At 32.1% G+C, this 18,062-nt stretch overlaps 1 protein-coding gene across 1 annotated transcript in view; it reads left to right on the forward strand.

The window, feature by feature from the left end:
• Positions 1–18,062, forward strand: part of LOC106462606 (protein kinase DC2-like) — a gene marked incomplete at its 5' end in the record, with an annotated part of 62,208 nt that overhangs the window by 11,230 nt on the left and 32,916 nt on the right. The window contains 2 exons of the mRNA XM_022389922.1: positions 502–559; positions 1,929–2,006. Of these exons, the coding sequence (XP_022245630.1) occupies positions 502–559; positions 1,929–2,006 (136 nt within the window). The remainder of the gene's footprint in view (positions 1–501; positions 560–1,928; positions 2,007–18,062) is intronic.

The raw sequence follows: 18,062 nt of genomic DNA on the forward strand, positions 1-18,062 counted from the left end.
TACGAGAAGATCTTGGCCGGCAAGATTGAATGGCCGCGACATATTGACCCAGTTGCGAAGTAAGCAAATATTTCTGCTGTTGTTTTACTTTATTGATGTTAGGCTTTACAGATTGTTTGTCACAAGTTAACACATCCGTTTGTTTGTCACAAGTGTTAAAATCCGTTTTCTTTTATTTGCGAATTTATGTATTTAGAAGTAAAGATGTTTCTTGCGAATTTTTCGGTGTATTTTTATATGTTTCGTTATTTAAAATTAGTATTATTTAGATATCTCAGAAATATTTTAGATATTTGTTTATATGCTTTCTTTACTTAATTTACATTTACAAAATGTTTTGCGTATTTATTTATAGTGTGTTTCATAGTTGATAATTATACGAAAAATATACACGTGTTGTAGCGGAAGATGTAAGGCATTGTTAATTGTATAAATTTTTGTATGACCCTCATTCTTTCACAATGGGGTAATTTACCAATATATTAATCTCTCTTCTTACAGGGATTTAATTAAAAAGTTCCTGGTTCAGGATCGAACAAAGAGATTAGGTAATATGAAGGTAAGACATATTGTGACATTCTGCATCATGTGTGCTATGTCAAACCAAAAACAAGTTTGATTATAAATATTTTGAAATGTAATATAAGGTAAAGAATCATCCAGAAAGTGGCAAATAACAAAAGCTTAACAGAAACTTCGTAATATAATCCAATCATTTCACCAGCTCCTGAAATATTTTATCTTAGTTAACTAAATAAAACATTTTGAAACAAAATTAAAAACGTAAGTGTTTTATCAGATTCCATCTTGTAATTCATTTATTCTGCTTTAGATACTGAAGATGGAATCTGATAGAATTCCGAAACGTTTATCCATGTCCCCTTTTTGTCAACAAACAATGTTGTTTATCATAAGTGTCGTAATCTTGTTTATAAAAAAACATGTTTATGATAAGATTTAAAATCATACTAATCAGTAGTGTAACAAAATTTTCCACACAGTATAAGTGCATTGTTAATTTTAAAATGTAGAAATAATTTATAATTGATTGAAAAACGCCAACATAAAAAGAAATGATCACCAGCTAACAATTTTAAAAATAAATAAATAAAAAACATTTCAAGTTTATTGTACAATATTTGCAGGAAAGTATTTTTGTGTTGTTCGTAAAGCTTTTTATATTGTAGTTTGTAAGTAGTTATCTTTTATAGTAACATTTCAAATTAAGACTCAAATGACCACATGCATGTACAATTTAATAATTTTGTTTATAATTTTCTTAAACATTTGTATGAATAAATAATAATCTCATGAATGATTTTCACTAACACTTTGCTTCAGGAAGCTAATAAGAGGGAATTAAAAGAGAAAACCTCCATAGCTTTTCATTCCTCTAAACACTTACGTTTTTATTTTTTTTTCAAACTTTTTTTTAGTTAACTAAGATAAAATATTTCAGGAACTGGTGGAATGATTGGATTATATTACGAAGTTTCTTTTAAGCTTTTGTTTTTTGTCACTTTCTGGATGATTCTTTACCTTATATCATATTTCAAAATATTAAAGGCTATATACGAAAACCACGCCAATGAAAGATAACATCAAATCCAGATAAATGCAAGGCATCAACTAATGCTTAATTTCATTTTTAAAATCAGTTCATTGAAAAATACACTGTTCGTTTTTCTTGATAATTTTAACATTTTTTTCCTTGTCCCTTGAAAATATAGCTATTAAATATTACTTATGACAAAGTATATAAGTTATGAACTAAGGACATTTCCATCTTGCAGACATTAGTTGTTTGTTAATATTCACACAACCTCCTTACGTTAGTTATTGACCAATAAAGAGGCTTGTGAAGAAAAATTCATGATTTAATTCATAGTTATTTTTTAACCTTTCTCACCTTTACGAACTTTTCTCAGAATGGAGCTGAAGACGTTACAAGACACAGGTGGTTTAAGGGAATCACCTGGGAAGATGTGATAAACAAGCGACTAAAGGTACGAAAAATATAAAAAAGTTTAAAGTTATTTTCTGAGTTATTCAGCGAATAGTTTTCAATAAATATTGTTGAATTAAATCTCTATTAACAAATATGTAGATGCGTCATAATATAAATATGAATTTTGTTTTATAAAACATATTTGTCCCCAGTTATAGACCTATATTATAATTACTGGAAGATGTAAATCCTAACCAAATTTACCATGTGATGTTCTATTGGTGTGTGATAAAAACATATCTAATTCTGTCTATGATATCATTCGTTCAGTCCACTATGTGTAGCTGAGCTAGCAACAGTGTTACGTGTAAAACATTTTACTTTAAAGTTCTGGAAACATCAACAACACTTGCTGGTAATACTTCCTTAGTGTACTGTATAACCAAAACTGTTAACCCAACACTTTCGAACTAGTTATAATGCCCGCTAATTAATACTCTCATGATTAGTTTAAACTTCCTTCTAAGTCAAAATTAAAACATGTGATTTTGTAACCCATTAATTCTGTGTTATTCGTTAAGCAATTTTTACATTAAGTAAAAATACAGTATTTATCCGAGACATTTGAATTTTATCCCACAGCATATTGAAAACAAATGGTTGAAATAATTCAGAAAGTAGCAAATAGGGCAATTGCTTGTGTGGAGATAAATATTGAAATAATTAACTGTTCAGTTTGCAATAGCTGAGAAGGTTAGTTTTAATACCAAACAATGTAATTATCCAACCTTTGGTCTACGATTTTACAAAATCCAGAAAATCTAGTTGGAAAATAAACGTTGTATAAATATTTCAATATTTAAATCAGCTGGGTAAACGTGCGATATAATTTATGTTAGTAACCTAGTGGTTCTTAGGACCATCTAACGGTCCTACCCCACCCGCTTTCCACCGCAAAAGAACTAATCAGTGACTTGCATTTTGTACCAGCCTGGGGACCACACTTTGAGAACCTCTTAACGCCTTCAGTAATATCTTTCAAACAAAAGTACACCGTCGGAATAAAGATCTTCAGAAGTGGTGGAGCTGAAAAGTGGGACTTTATCTCTTCAGTAGCTTAAAAGCTGAATAACGTTTTTGAAATAATCCGAGTTTTTGTCGAGTTGGTTGTTTTGTGATACGTAATACGGTAATAACTCTAGCAAATATTATGAATTTATATTATGTAACTGGAAAAACCATAAATTAACTTCTAAAACTATAAGTAACAAATACTAAATTTTGAACAAAAAATATACTTTTGTATTTCATCAGCCAAAGTTATTTTAACAGATGAACAATTAATTGTATTTACATTTTACCTTTACAATTAAAATATATATGTTTGTTTGTTTTTGAATTTCGCGCTTAACTACTCAAGGACTATCTTTACTATATGTCCCTAATTTAGGAGTGATAGATTAGAGGGAAGGCAGCTAGCCTACATTACCCACCCTAAACTCTTGGGCTACTCTTATACATACGAAAAGTGGGATTCACCGTCACATTATAACCTTTCCATGGCTGAAAGGGCGAGTATGTTTGGTAACAGGATTAGAACTCCCAACCTGCAGATTGCGAGTTGAGCGCCCTAACTATCAGACCATGTCAGGCAGTAATATAACTGTTATCCTGAGATATTTAACAAAACACAACCTCTGTGAATCAAACCCTAGATTTTAGTATTGTAAGTCGGCAAACTTACCACCGACCCACTGGGACATTTCAAGTCTTATAGTTATGCTTGACGTTTATTTAAAGTATTTTTACGGAAGGTCGTGTTGAATATTATCTAGAGTAAAGACACTATTATTTTTTTACCTATGTAGGTCTTTTCAAGATCCATAGTTAAACTTGACGTTTACTTATTTCATACTATTTTTACAGAAAGTCATTTTGAATTTTATCTAACGTAATAGGCTTAGTTTAGTTTCTTTGTAAATCTAAATTAAAACATACAATTATGCAGCTCATTAATTTTTATGTTATTAGCTAAATACTTTACTTTAAATAAAAATATGGTATTTAATTTTAACTGAACATCTAATCTTGAACTAGGTAAATTGTACAAAATGTCATTTGTCTGCATTAATAGTCTTTAATGTGATGGATATTAAATATATCCCCCGGTGGCTTAGGAGTAAGTCTGAAGGCTTTTCATGGTAAAAATACAGTTTCGATACCCGCTGTGGCAGAATAAGGATAGCCCAGTGTTTTTAACTTTGCGCTTAACAAAAAAAAAATTTAATTCATTAAAGCGAGACCAAGGAAATTCCGTTTTTCTCTTCGATAACTATCAACATCCACCTTTTTTTCTGTTTTCAAACGTTCTCGCGCTCTTATCGGTGTTCCGGATAATGCATTTATAGCTAAAGATTCGAAATTAACTCTAGCAGGACTTTTAAAGAAGAATCTTGAAAGCTTGCTGTTCAGTACGGTTGAATTTAAATGTCAGCAATTTATAACTAGCCGTTAGTTAAAGTATTTACTATGAGAACTGTAAGTGTTAGTTCTTCTGAAACTTAAGTACCAACATTTATTTAATGGTTTAAACAATTAAATATTTGAAAACCTTCTGCTGTACCTCAGCTTCACCTAACACAAATGAAGATAATTATTTTACACGTAAAATAATAATCACTTTTTCATAGGCAAATACGTGTACTCCTACTTAAGACAACAAACATTAAAGTTATTTTAAATTGATATTAGTGAATTTGAAGATCGAAGATGAAGCTGGTGAACTTGAATTAGTTTACGCTGCGATATAGATATTTAGATTAGCAACTTTGAAAAAAATTATCTTAGCCAAAATTCTCAGGTTGCTCATACTAAGTAGGAAAAATTAACAGAAACACAAAGAAGTACACCAGCAAAAGAACTCCCGAGGGAATTAAAGTAGTAATAAAATAACAGTAAACTTTAGGTTATAGTTACAAATAAGAAAACGTTGTCAAAGTATTGTTTTTTTAAGTATGATAATAGTGTTAATGATATAAATCAAGATGTGTGTGTTTGTATATATAGAAATGTTTTTTATCCTAATACGCCGAACAAATTATGAATCTTGGAGCTGAACTCTTTGTTTTATACAATGTAAATATATTTTGTTTCTTCTGTTTGGTTCAAAATTTTTTCTTCGTGTGAAGTTTTCAAATAGTTAATTAAACAGGCCTCTCAGAATTACAGCTACATATTGTTTTCATAAATGTATTTTCCTAATAACCCCTGTACTGCTACTGCTTGCTTTCTTTCCGTTAGAATAAATATTGTATTGATACACTTACCGATATCTTATTTCATTCCGAAAAAATATTTGAGTCTGATCGCCGTTACATTAATTTCAATTAATCAGTTTCTGGTCAGGTTAAGTACCAAAAATCAAACAAATACTAACTCTATCATGTAACAAACCCGTTCGTATTAACAGCTGCTTTATCGGCTCTCATCACGCGATGCAACACGACGGAACTAAGTATGCTTTGAAGTGGAAAAATTACTATTTTTTTTTTATATACGGCGATTCTCAGTTCATATATATTCGATTAGGGCTAGTCTTGATAAATTATAAATATATTATTTTCAAAGAATAAATAAACTTGCAATTTCTACTCACAACATTTTGTTGATTTATTCCAATAAATATTTTTCAATATCATTTCTTATATGGTCTATTAGTAACTACATGTATTCGCTAAAATAAAACAGATTTGATATAACCAAACAATGGTTGATGCTAAATAATTAATTACTAGTCCATTATATGACTGTAACGGCGTTCTCTTAATTTTCTACTTTTTACATACTCGATTTAAATTATAGGCATACATTGTCATACAGTTTTCATAACATATAACTAATCTATCTGTGTGTGCTTTCCACAGCCTCCTATCGTTCCAAGCGTTAGTCACAGTGGCGATACTCGTTATTTTGACCGGTTTCCAGACAAGAAATTGAAAAATGTTAAGACTAAAATAGAAGAGGAGGAACTGGCGTATTTCAAAGACTTTTAATTTCTTCCTGAAACTAAGAGAATAGGGCTCGTCTGTGATCATTTCAGAAGTTTGTCACCGACACACTGAATAAATTTTATTATTTCGCAAAAATCGATTATATATAAACTTATTTTGAATAATCGCTATAATCATTTAAATAAACGGTTTTGAAGGGTGATTATTAAGAAGGCAATTGTTGGTCACGGACATAATGAAATGACATGGTTCAGATAATATGTATATATACTTTTAAAGTTTAATATAAAATGTGGTTATCATTTTGCATTAATTTTTTCATAAGTCAGTTCATAGGTTTAAAAATAGAAAGGCGTCAAATTAAATAGTTTATTAAAATCATACACACACATATCTTAGCTCTTTAGAACGTGATAAATAAGTAGCAAGTATTTCAAAATTAAAAGGTAACCAAGAAATGTCTAAGTTCAATGCGTAAGGAGTATAGAAAAATCAAGGTAACAACAACGTGCAGTACATTACAGAACGCATTTGTGGATTATTTTAATCAAATAAATTTATCAGTGACTGACGGCGGTATTGTTTATTAATAGTCATTTTATGTCTTACTATACAAGTTTGTCGTTAGAATTTGTTGTTATACGTTTGTGTACTGTTTTACTTTGATGTAAGTATTGTTCCATTTAGTTTAAAATCCTTCTGAATTTAACGATTTAATAGCTCACGTTAAAAATGATGAAGTTATGTACAAATTAGACGATGTCTCGATTAATGAAAAAGTAGAAAAAAGGATTTTAACAAAACTATTCGATACAGACCTAGATAATTCTTCAGAACTGGAGCATCTAGATTATATGAATAACGATTTTAAAACATAACCATTAAGATGTATATGACGAAGTTTCTTAATTCATGTCGATGTTTCAAGTAACTCTCGTTTACGTCTTCGCGTCTGAGTGAGCACTAATAAGACTAAGATTATATGTGATTAGCATGCGGACGTCGGAGAGAGCTGGAGAGTTTATTCAATCGTTGTTTATGTCAGTGTTTGTTCAGAAGAGAGAAACAAATGTTCTTGACTTCATTTTCAAGGTCTCTGTTTCTCAACAATATAATTTTATAACTGAAGTTATCAGTGTCTGATTCTCTCCACTGAACACACGAGGAATAAAAATCTCCCCTTCTCTCTCTGAGGAATGGAGGAGGTGTTTATTTTTCCTTGTTGAACGGTATGTTAGGTAATATGACCTCTTCCACACAAAATATTCCCCAATAATAAAATATTACAAATCATTTAAACTCAATATTAAATTAATTGAAGAATCTAAGATATCAAAATATTAAAATTCAACTTATTTAAAATAAGAACTGAGACAGTTAAGTGAAATCTAAAGGTTACAATATTTTTATGAACATGGGGGCATCATCTTCATCAGCAAGGGGTACATTAACTGATGAAATGTACTTTTGTGATCTCCTAATTGTTATTTTTTTATACTATGCACTTGTAATTCTGTGCCTAACTTTTCTTTTGTTTAATCTAATTTTATGTTACCAAGTACAATAAGGAAATCTCACAGTCAGCTTGACTCCGTTAAATATTTCACAGGGCCATGTTTAAAGTAGCTTTTGATAAGTATTTTGGTCATTAGTTCCCAAACACTGAAGGTCTTTTTAACGTTTATAATTTCGTCATATGGAAATCATTTTTTAATTTTCTTGCATATCTGTAAATCATTGAAGCTTATTGAAATTCCTTCCTCAGATCCTGAAGGAAGGTCTGTAGTTTTCAGATCATTATTTGTTTTATTATTAATTGCCTGCATGTTCTTTAGTGATTTGTTACTTGCTGGAATAGGTGGAAAATTCCAAACCTTTAGCATTTTATTTCTCAGAGTATGCCACGATTCATCACCTTCAAGTTCATTTTCATAGTTTGAATCTTGATCATACACGTCAGTATTCTTCAAATCATTGTCTGATATTTTATTTCATTTTTGCATATGTTTAAACTTAAATTCTATTTTTCGACCATAGGTTCTTGATTTTTTTACTCATATTTAATTATTTTCTATTTGTTGAAGTATTTGCTTCAATATCATAATTGTTAAGCCTTATCACCAGCTTAGGGTATGTACATTTATCTAGCACTTGTGTATTGTTTAAAACAAAATTATATTGTTATAAAAGCACAAATTTCGTTAATTACTTGAATAAAATAAAATTATGATCACTAACAAAAGAAGGAACCAATTATTATATTCCCCAGGGAGTCCTATTTACTACAGACCCAGACATGAAGACAGGAAACGAATGTTATCCGTAACGTCAAAATATATCGGCCATTGTTACCACAGCCTCTCTTTGCCATAAAAACAACTTTATCATATATCATAGATGCACAGCTTAAGCCACCCAACAAACTATTAAAATATTGATAAAGCTTATTTTCATTCATAACAAATTAATTTGAATAAAGTGTACACACATAATATTTGTATGTACAAATTGCTTGGCGGTACCGGTACTGGTTTATAGTATATCACATATTGAGAATAATATCTGTTATCACATGTCCCATCTTCAGAGTGTTGACCGAACGCTTCCACTGGTATTTCAGTTTTGCTTTTCACAGAATTATAAATGTTTGATGTGGTAGTTTTGAGTTCATACTTCAGTCGATTAGCGAACCTCACCGTGAAAATCGGCAATAGCATGAAATATAGGAAACTGGTGACTCTCACTCTCTGGAAGAGAACGTGAATGGGCCTATGTGACTAATTATACGTTAGGTAGGTGCGTGCCTGATTAACCCTTAGCATGCCGGCAGGTCAAACAGCGCATGTCATGATGTTTTAGTGATTTACATTCAAAATTTAATTAAACTACTTAATTATTTCATGGTATACGAACAAACTTGACATCAAACCATAGATAATAAATTAAATTTTAATAACATGTAAGTTTAAGTTTTTAATTCTATAAAAAATATTTAAGAACAACCTCAAATTCCCTAAGTGTGAGAATTTGGATATTTGTTCTTGAGCAGTCTCCTCTTCTGGATTTTTTTTTATCCACTCCAGGACCCCCTAGAAAACTACGAAATATAACGTAAAATAATCTCTATAATTTTGTCATCGATGTTCTGAAGCTATATTTTTATATTCTTCAATCTTATGGGGCTAAAGAGTAATCAATGAAAATTCAGAAACCACTTTCCACGCCTACTTCTGACATGCTCTAATTTACAATTTGCTAATAGACTGTTTTGAGGCTGATTCCCATTAATTTTATAACCAATAAAAAGCCTAGATTTCAACTGATTAATTGCCATAATCGTCATACCACGCGGGCTTACAGATAATTGAAAATTTGGCTTGATGTGAAAAATTTTCCCACTGGGAAGAACAGCTGAATTTTTAACTTCTCAATTCACATGATTAGAGATTCTCGAGTACCGGTACCGGCAACCTGGTACCGCCGGTACTATTGCAAACCCTGCCATTTAACAGGGTAAAGCCTAAATGGTATAAAGTCAAAGAACACAAAATTTCGAGAAAGGCGACTTATATTGTTCATAATGGAAGCAGAAAAACCCGCAAAGCAGAATATTGAGGATAGCAATGAGTTCCAAAATTACGCTCAAATGCAATCTGGTGTATTTCTCTCAAATATAAAGTGAAGGCTGTGGTTATGAATGAGAACCCTTCGACCCTCCAATATAAAAAAGAATGCTTATTCCTCCTGGTATCATAAAAAATATTAAATAAGGACTTGAATCTGAAAAAGACTCATAAGCTTCTAGACAAATCTCATGATCAACAGTTGTTTTCGTAAGATTCATGGCTAAAGAAGTGTAATCATAGCAGTTCCATCCCTCCAAGTATCCCAGTGCAACTCCAAAGGAATTTTGTGCCAAAATTCTTCTAAATGTGGTTTGGAAGCCAGTGTGAGCATACTGTAGGAAGTCTTTAGAAAGTTTGTCAAATTAATGGTCTATAAATGGCCTAACCGTCCTTCACAGAATGTTTTACAATGAAAAGTTCAGTGTTATGCAATATTAAGTAATCGTGACCATTAGAGTAATCACGGTGAATGATAAAGGAAGATGTCCCAATAGTAGTAAAGAACCTGGAACATTTTTTTAATAAAGTTTAATTAGCATATCTTATTTAAAACCACAGTTTCTGCTGAAGGTAGTTTGAGTATATAACCTAGAATGTTTTATGAATAGATGTGGTTTGATATCTTCTTCATTTATTTGAATTATATTATGTATAAAATGAACTAATTGTATAATATATAATCGAACATAACTGACCAAATTTGTATTAGGTTTTTTATTAGAAGTTCGTCTTGAGGGTTACTTTATATGCCCATATTGTGCAATGGGATTACACGTTTTGTATAATCTACCTTCAGTTTACCTTCAGTAAGAATATAATTGTTGTTGCAGAACGATAACTTGTTGTTTCTCACATATGTACTTTGCTATAAAATCAAACTTAAGACGAAGTGTTAAATTATTCTTATTGTGCATAATGGAAGTTAAGCCTTAGGAGTTTTAAATAAATAATGTTTCACTTTTCTCTTTTTCGTTGTAGTTTTAATACATTTTATGGCAAAAGAAAAGTAAGAATAAAAATAGTGAATTATGTAATAGCAGATACAAAAAGTATAGAATTTGGGCTTTTCATGAAATAGTGTTTTTTTCTGTTTTCTTCATTTGCACCAGAGGTAAGTATTGTACTCTACACGTATTTGTGTTTGTTTCTTTGTTTTTACTCGCAAAGCTACTCAATGAGTTATCTGAGCTATGCCCACCGCAAGTATCGAACCCCGAATTTAAGCACTATTTGCCCGCAATCTGACCAGAAAGCTACATAAGAAAGTCAAAAAAGTGAAAACACTCAAATAATTAAATATCATAAGGCTTGATTTTTTGGAATTTTCCTGAAATAATGTTTTTTAATTACTCCCGAATTATTTTATTTTGCTTATGAAAGTACAACTAAAAAATACTCAGAGTTGTTGATAAAAACACCTTTTGATTGTTTTTAAATGATAGTATTTAATTTACTCCACAGCCCTTTTAATTATTTCTCGAAGAATATAGGAAAATTGGAAAGGTGCAAGTTTTTAGCTAAGAATATGGAATTTTAAAAGAAAACTAGTGATGAGGTTATGGATTTACAAAGCAAGGATTCGGAGTTCGAGTCCCCGCGGTGAACAGAGCGCAGATAGCCAATTGTGTAGCTTTGCGCTAAAGATCAAACAAACATATTAGAAGAAAAATATATATGCAAGACAGCCGAGATGATAATTTTGTTATAAGAAGGCAACATAAAAGATAGTCAAATTGTCGATAAAAATATTAAGGCTTCAGACTTTTTATTTTATTTTTATATAATGATAGTTTTTTAATCTATGTTAGACGCAAACTAATCCTTCTGAGAAAACAGAGACGAAAGAGAAGATAGCGAAATTTTTCAATAAAATAAAGAAATCTACCTCTATCTGTCAACTTAATTTAAAATATAGCTATCTGAATAAACTCTTAACACAAAAGAAGTCAACTATGGTTTCGAGCCCCCGAAAGCTGAATTGAACATATCTAGAATTATTCAAGCTCTTTTTTTATGTCTCGGCACTGCGGACTTCATTAGTGACTATCAACGGGCTCTGTCCAACCAACCAAACGAAGGAATGAACGAGATGACGCTCACTATCTCCACATTATCCATTAGCGTCGTTCCACAATCTCAAAATCTTTGTATGAAATGCGTCTCCAGAAACATTTATCAATAAACACGTTTAGCGTTAAAGCTGACGAGTAAAGCTCTCCATTTACTAAAGTATTATGTTCTCATAAGAATCAATTTAGACTAGATTAATTAAAACCTCTAAAGCCTAAAATGGCTTAGAGATTAAGTCTAAAATTATAGACAATAGGACAATAATAATATTCGCGTTCCAAATAAAACATTTCATGATCTCCACACCAACTACTACTTTATAAAGATAACAGTTATGGTATTCTAAGGATAAACAAAATTACCTGGCCTTCACAACATCGAGAAGTAAGCGTATCTAGTATTTGCAAGGGCGAGGTTTCTTGCCATAGGAATGAAAAAAGACAAAACAGGGGGTGAAACTACTTTACTAATAAAGGAATCAGGAGGTGAACTGGAATAAAGTGGAGTCTTGCTTATGGTAGGAAGTTATTGCTTCGTGATTAAAGTAAAGGAATAAAATATACTGTATTCAAGCAAAAGAAGATTAAAATAAATGTTACTTTGTAATAAACTGAAAATTGGTTAGCTAGCTAAGTAGTAAAATATGCACACACAATCAGCAAGTTAAACCAGGACAGCTAGTCTTACTTCTTTCAAAACAGAGACGAATCTGATTAACAATTTCATTCTCTCCGTGACTGTCCAATTGAAAACTGCTCTCACCATTCACATTCTCTAGGCCCGGCATGGCCAGGTGGTTAAGGCATTCGACTCGCAATCTGAGGATCGCGGGTTCGAAACCCTGTCACACCAAACATGCTCGCCCTTTCAACCGTGGGGGCGTTATAATGTGACTGTCCAATTGAAAACTGCTCTCACCATTCACATTCTCTCTTTCTCTGTGTAGCCGAATAACCATAAAATAGGATCGCGAGTATCCAGAAGTATCCGTAATCCACGTGACAGGTATAGGAGTCCCATATACAGAAGGTAATGTAGTATACCTTACAACTATCCCACGAAAGACCGTATGGTTTCGTTGAACGAGTCTTGCTACAAAACATATTACTTAATATTGAATTAGCACAGATTTATATATATCACAGGAGAGTGAGATATGTGGTATTTGTGTTTGCTACACATTTAAATAGTAAATAGTTCGTATAGCGTCAACAGTTACTCAGCTATATATCTCTAGACTCTTCTTAACAAATAATAAATAGTTCGTATAGCATCAACAATTACTTAGCTATATATCTCTAGTCTCTTCTTAACAAATAGTAAATAGTTCGTATAGCGTCAACAATTACTTAGCTATATATCTCTAGTCTCTTCTTAACAAATAGTAAATAGTTCGTATAGCGTCAACAATTACTTAGCTATGTATCTCTAGTCTCTTCTTAACAAATAGTAAATAGTTCGTATAGCGTCAACAGTTACTCAGCTATATATCTCTAGACTCTTCTTAACAAATAATAAATAGTTCGTATAGCATCAACAATTACTTAGCTATATATCTCTTGTCTCTTCTTAACAAACAGAACAGATATGTTGCCCATATTGCTTTCTGTATTGCATATTAACATTTCAAACAAAATGAAAGTTTTAGGCTCCACATACAAAGCTACGAGTTATTTACAACGAGTTTAATTATATTTTTTCAATACTTTCCAATATAGAGATCGTAATCTAATAAACCTGAAAAACAACATTATTGACTCTTGCATGAGCTAGCACGGTATTCACTACGATAGAGTGTTAGTGTTGGACTGACTCTAATACAGAGGGTTGAATACGTCATACTAAAACGGTTTTAAATACATAAATCAGCAAGTCATGTGACAATCACAGCCGATATAAAGTAAAAGTGTAACGACTGCATCACAGTTGCATTTTTATATTGTTTGGGAAGGATATATAATAGCATTTTCCAAAGCAAAATATGCATACACTCAGATCATAAAGATGTGGTCAAGTAGTGGATTTAGAATTACTTCCAAGACGTGAACATCCCTTGCTTGTTTGTTAGTAGTTAAGCACAAAGCTACACGATGGGCTATCTGTGCTCTGCCCACCACGGGTATCGAAACCCGGTTTCTATCAGTGTAAGTCCTCAGACATACCGCTGTGCCACTGGAGGGCCTCTTGTACTTAATGGCACTAGTAAACAAAGGAATGTTAATAAGTTCGGGGCACCAGGACCATCCTGAAAGAGACCTACAACAAGACGTATCCCAGTCATGATAAGCAAACTGTGGTGTCTTGTAATAGATGAGAATCCTCAAATACAGCGGTCATTGAAAAAACTACCTACGTGTCCCAGCCAATATAACAAGAATGATCTCCGAAACGAGGCCAACAGGATTAGGATCACCAAGAAAAGTTCCAGTCATACCTCCCTTTCAACCGTTACATACCTCAAGTACCTGGAGAATGAAACAGATATTCGTTTTATTCCATTCCAAGACATAGCAGTCAGATAGCTGAATGCAGTGCCTGTGAATTTTTTTACAATCAGACTATTGAGACTGGTGCTGGAAAACGTCATCCTGGCACACTAGATGAATTGTGGAAAGCCTTACAACGAAGCCGTTTGCAATGAAAATTATGCTCAGGGTTATTGTTGTTAGACAGAGCATGACCGGACATGGTGACACGAACTGTAACAAAGTGATGAAACTCCAAAAACTTCTACTCAAGCGATAAAACTCCTACTCAACCTCTCTATTTTCCCTCGCCTCCAGGTATATCTGTTTGGAGGTCAATGTTACAATAACAGTCCTTCTTGGGAGCATATGAACAATCCAGATATCTGCTTTTCTTCCTCTGGATCACATTTTAGGCTTATACATCATACAGAAGTTGTCTGCTAGTATATCTTGGGTACTAGGTGAACTGCAGCTCTATGGTAAAAAAAACATGAAATACTGACCAATGTGGGAAGAGGAACAGAAGGCTAAACAAATACATACAGATGATGATTTTATAATTCCACCTAGCGCACAAATGGTGTTTCATAGCTCTTTTATAAACACAGTCTCGGGCAGTAGCGCCAATGACACTGTAATAGAAGTAATGCCTGAAACACACTGATTTTTGTATAGAAAAAACTAACCTAATTGAAATGTTGTATATCTGAGAACAAGGCATATTCCTGTTGTTGTTTGCAATTGTAAAGACAGTTGTCAGTTTACGAGCTATGACGATTATTGAAATGGTGGGTGAAAAAGAAATAACTAAAACAAGCAGCATAGCTAGTGTTTCTTTAACTGTAATACATACACTTGCAAGTATATAGTTAACAGTATATCTCAGGTCAATGACTGAAGATTGTACTTACAAGCTAAGTATTGACCAGCTCAGAGAGCTACGAAACTTACAGATATGCTTCACTAGGTTTGCTGGACTAGGCAGCCAGCTGGGAAGAAAAATATTATCAGAATCATAAAGTCACAAGAGACATATCTTCTATAAAGATATTTGTCATGCAGATTTCTTTAAAAAGCAAGAGACGTAACTATTTGCTGAAGAATAGAATCCGATATCGTTCTGAAAGTGCCTGGTCAACGAACAATAGTCACAATATGGAAGAATGGATGAATGTCAATCTTATGTACTTTAGGTATGCGAATGAGGTACCTTGCAACCATGCATTTCCACTTACACACACATGTTAATGTTTGGAAGGATCCCTCTAGTTGCAGTAGGTCTGCACTTGACTACTACCAGGTGAAATGAGATGAAGAAAAGAAAGCCAAGCCTTTTTATCACCAGTCAATAAATTTGTATGAATTTTGTGTTGTACTATTCTACCTGTGTAAAACACCATCAACGTGTTTAGGAATAGGAGCAGCTTAGATGATATTCTGATACTTAGTCACACATTTCTGGCTACTGCTGTGAACCTGAGAATGGAATTTTAACCTAATAGAGAAGCAAGTCTGTAACTGAAGACAGAGAAATGTTCATAAGCAAACGCTTTTGTTGATGTTACAGTATTAGTTTATCCGAGATAAGATGTTCTGCCCATCCTGAACACAGAATATGTCAGTGACAAAGGAACCAGAAGGATGCTGATATAGGGAGCGTTTTAACGTGTGCAAATTGAATGTTACCCTCCACTAATTGTACGATTAGACAAGAATTACTTGCATTGATTGTACTGTTTTCACTATTATTTCCGTTGAAGAAGAATCACTATCAAATTAGACAAGGCATTACTGCAGTGGCTTATGAAATTGAAAGGACTTGAATGTATGGACACAGATTAGATAACAATGTTGAATGAGTACAACTTCAATATATCACAGCAGCATACAAAATTAGATGATCTGATGTGGGTCATAAAGCTAACATCTATAAGGCAAATATGACTGTGGTCAAAATCATTGATAAGTATTATCAGGACTTATAATTCTCAAAAAACAAATTATATTGATATTCTGTAAATGAGTTGATATTTCTGGCAAATACTACGAAATTAAAACACTAAATATTACTCGTCTATGAGTGAATTTGGTTAATTGTTGTGGATATATGTACATATAATTTTGAATTCGAATATTTCTAAGTTCGCCATAAATTAATTGGCTGGACTTTGATATAATTTCGAATTGTATTTGTAAGCTTTTGAGTTCTACTGGCTATCTGATCTTACAACTATCCTTTCTGGCAATACGTGAGTGACGTTAAATTTCTGCAAAACTACAAACACAAACATTTAATTTCACTTTAGTTTTAACCGAAGTGAAATAATATCATAAAGCTCAAATTGTAAGTTTAATGTATTTAACAATAGATGGCGCTTAATGCATATGCCATTGCTTTATCAACAGTATTCAAAAACATTTCACGAAACACTGAATTAGATTTCTTCACTGTACAGTCGGCCGTTGAAGATACAAGCTAGAAACTCGCAATAAAAACACGTTTCTTAAATTAACGAAAAGTCGAGGGTAATTCCGTTATATAAGAGATGTTTTTCATATACTTAGACAGCACTAAAGTTGAACCTTCATTAATTAACTTTTGAATTTTACTGAGTACTGTCCACATCTAAAATCAATATTATAATAAAAAAACACTACTATCTTATCATATTAGATTAGTCCAATCTTCAGAAAAATCTAACACTCTCATGTATTTTTGAGTGAATGTTTTAAAGAATTTGGGAGTGCTGAATCCATTTCTTCTGTCTGCTAAACTGTATCTGTCAAGCATGACGTTTAAAAAGCAGAAAATAAAATAATAGCCAGAAAACAAGGCGAGATACAATTTTGCGTAGTACTGTTATGGTTAAACTTTCTAAGTACTGTTTTACTCATGACTTTAGGGTGTTGAATCCAAATTTTATTTCTGTTTCATCGTAGGGCAAAGTTCTGACCTTCAAACTGCACCTAAACAAAATGACCACCAAAATATGGAACACCCTTATCCCAAGACGATAATACTTGTAATTTACTTGAATATACCTTGAAAATAGACTAATAAAGATGCAGTATTACAGTGTCGTCTAGAACGTTTTATTTTTTCAAGCAGAATGAACTACTATGCCCCAAAATAACATTGTTATTTGATTCTTTTATTAATTAACGTTCAAACATGGTTCTAAGTAATTTTTTTCTTGCCACCTTCTCTTTTACATGACTTTTACTTGACTATGTTTCTGTCGGTGCATAAAACTTTCTGGTTAATAAAAATGTGAGCGTGTATAATAATATCCACAGTTATTATATCATAATATTATATCAGTTAATAGAAGAACTAACTTATAGTATTACAAATTGCGAACAATACATGACAAAAGTACAAGAGACTTTACTTTTAATAGACTGTCGATTTAAACTTGGTGTATTGTTATATTACACACAGCGTGAAAGGTCTCTTTCTTAAGCTCTGTTGATTAACAGAATATCAACTAACATCCTTCCTCTGAAGAAAGAATTCAGCTTCTGTGTTGATGATGTTTTTTTTTAAGTCGCAATATTTAAGAGAGTAAAATTGTATCAAATAATATACCATATGGTTACTTACTGCACAGTATCACGTTCGTCCAATAAGGAAAATATATCAAAATTTAAATCAAGTTTACAATGGAAAGTGAAAACTAACAAAGATATTTCACAAGAAATCACATCTGTAACTTATAGTATTATAACAAAGATATTTCACAAGAAATCACATCTGTTAATACTATAAGTTAGAGATGTGATTTCTTGTGAAATATCTTTGTTATAATACTATAAGTTACCGATGTGATTTCTTGTGAAATATCTTTGTTATAATACTATAAGTTACCGATGTGATTTCTTGTGAAATATCTTTGTTATAATACTATAAGTTAGAGATGTGATTTCTTGTGAAATATCT

Source organism: Limulus polyphemus, unplaced genomic scaffold, assembly GCF_000517525.1.
Source record: "Limulus polyphemus unplaced genomic scaffold, Limulus_polyphemus-2.1.2 Scaffold1206, whole genome shotgun sequence".
NCBI lineage: Eukaryota > Metazoa > Arthropoda > Merostomata > Xiphosura > Limulidae > Limulus > Limulus polyphemus.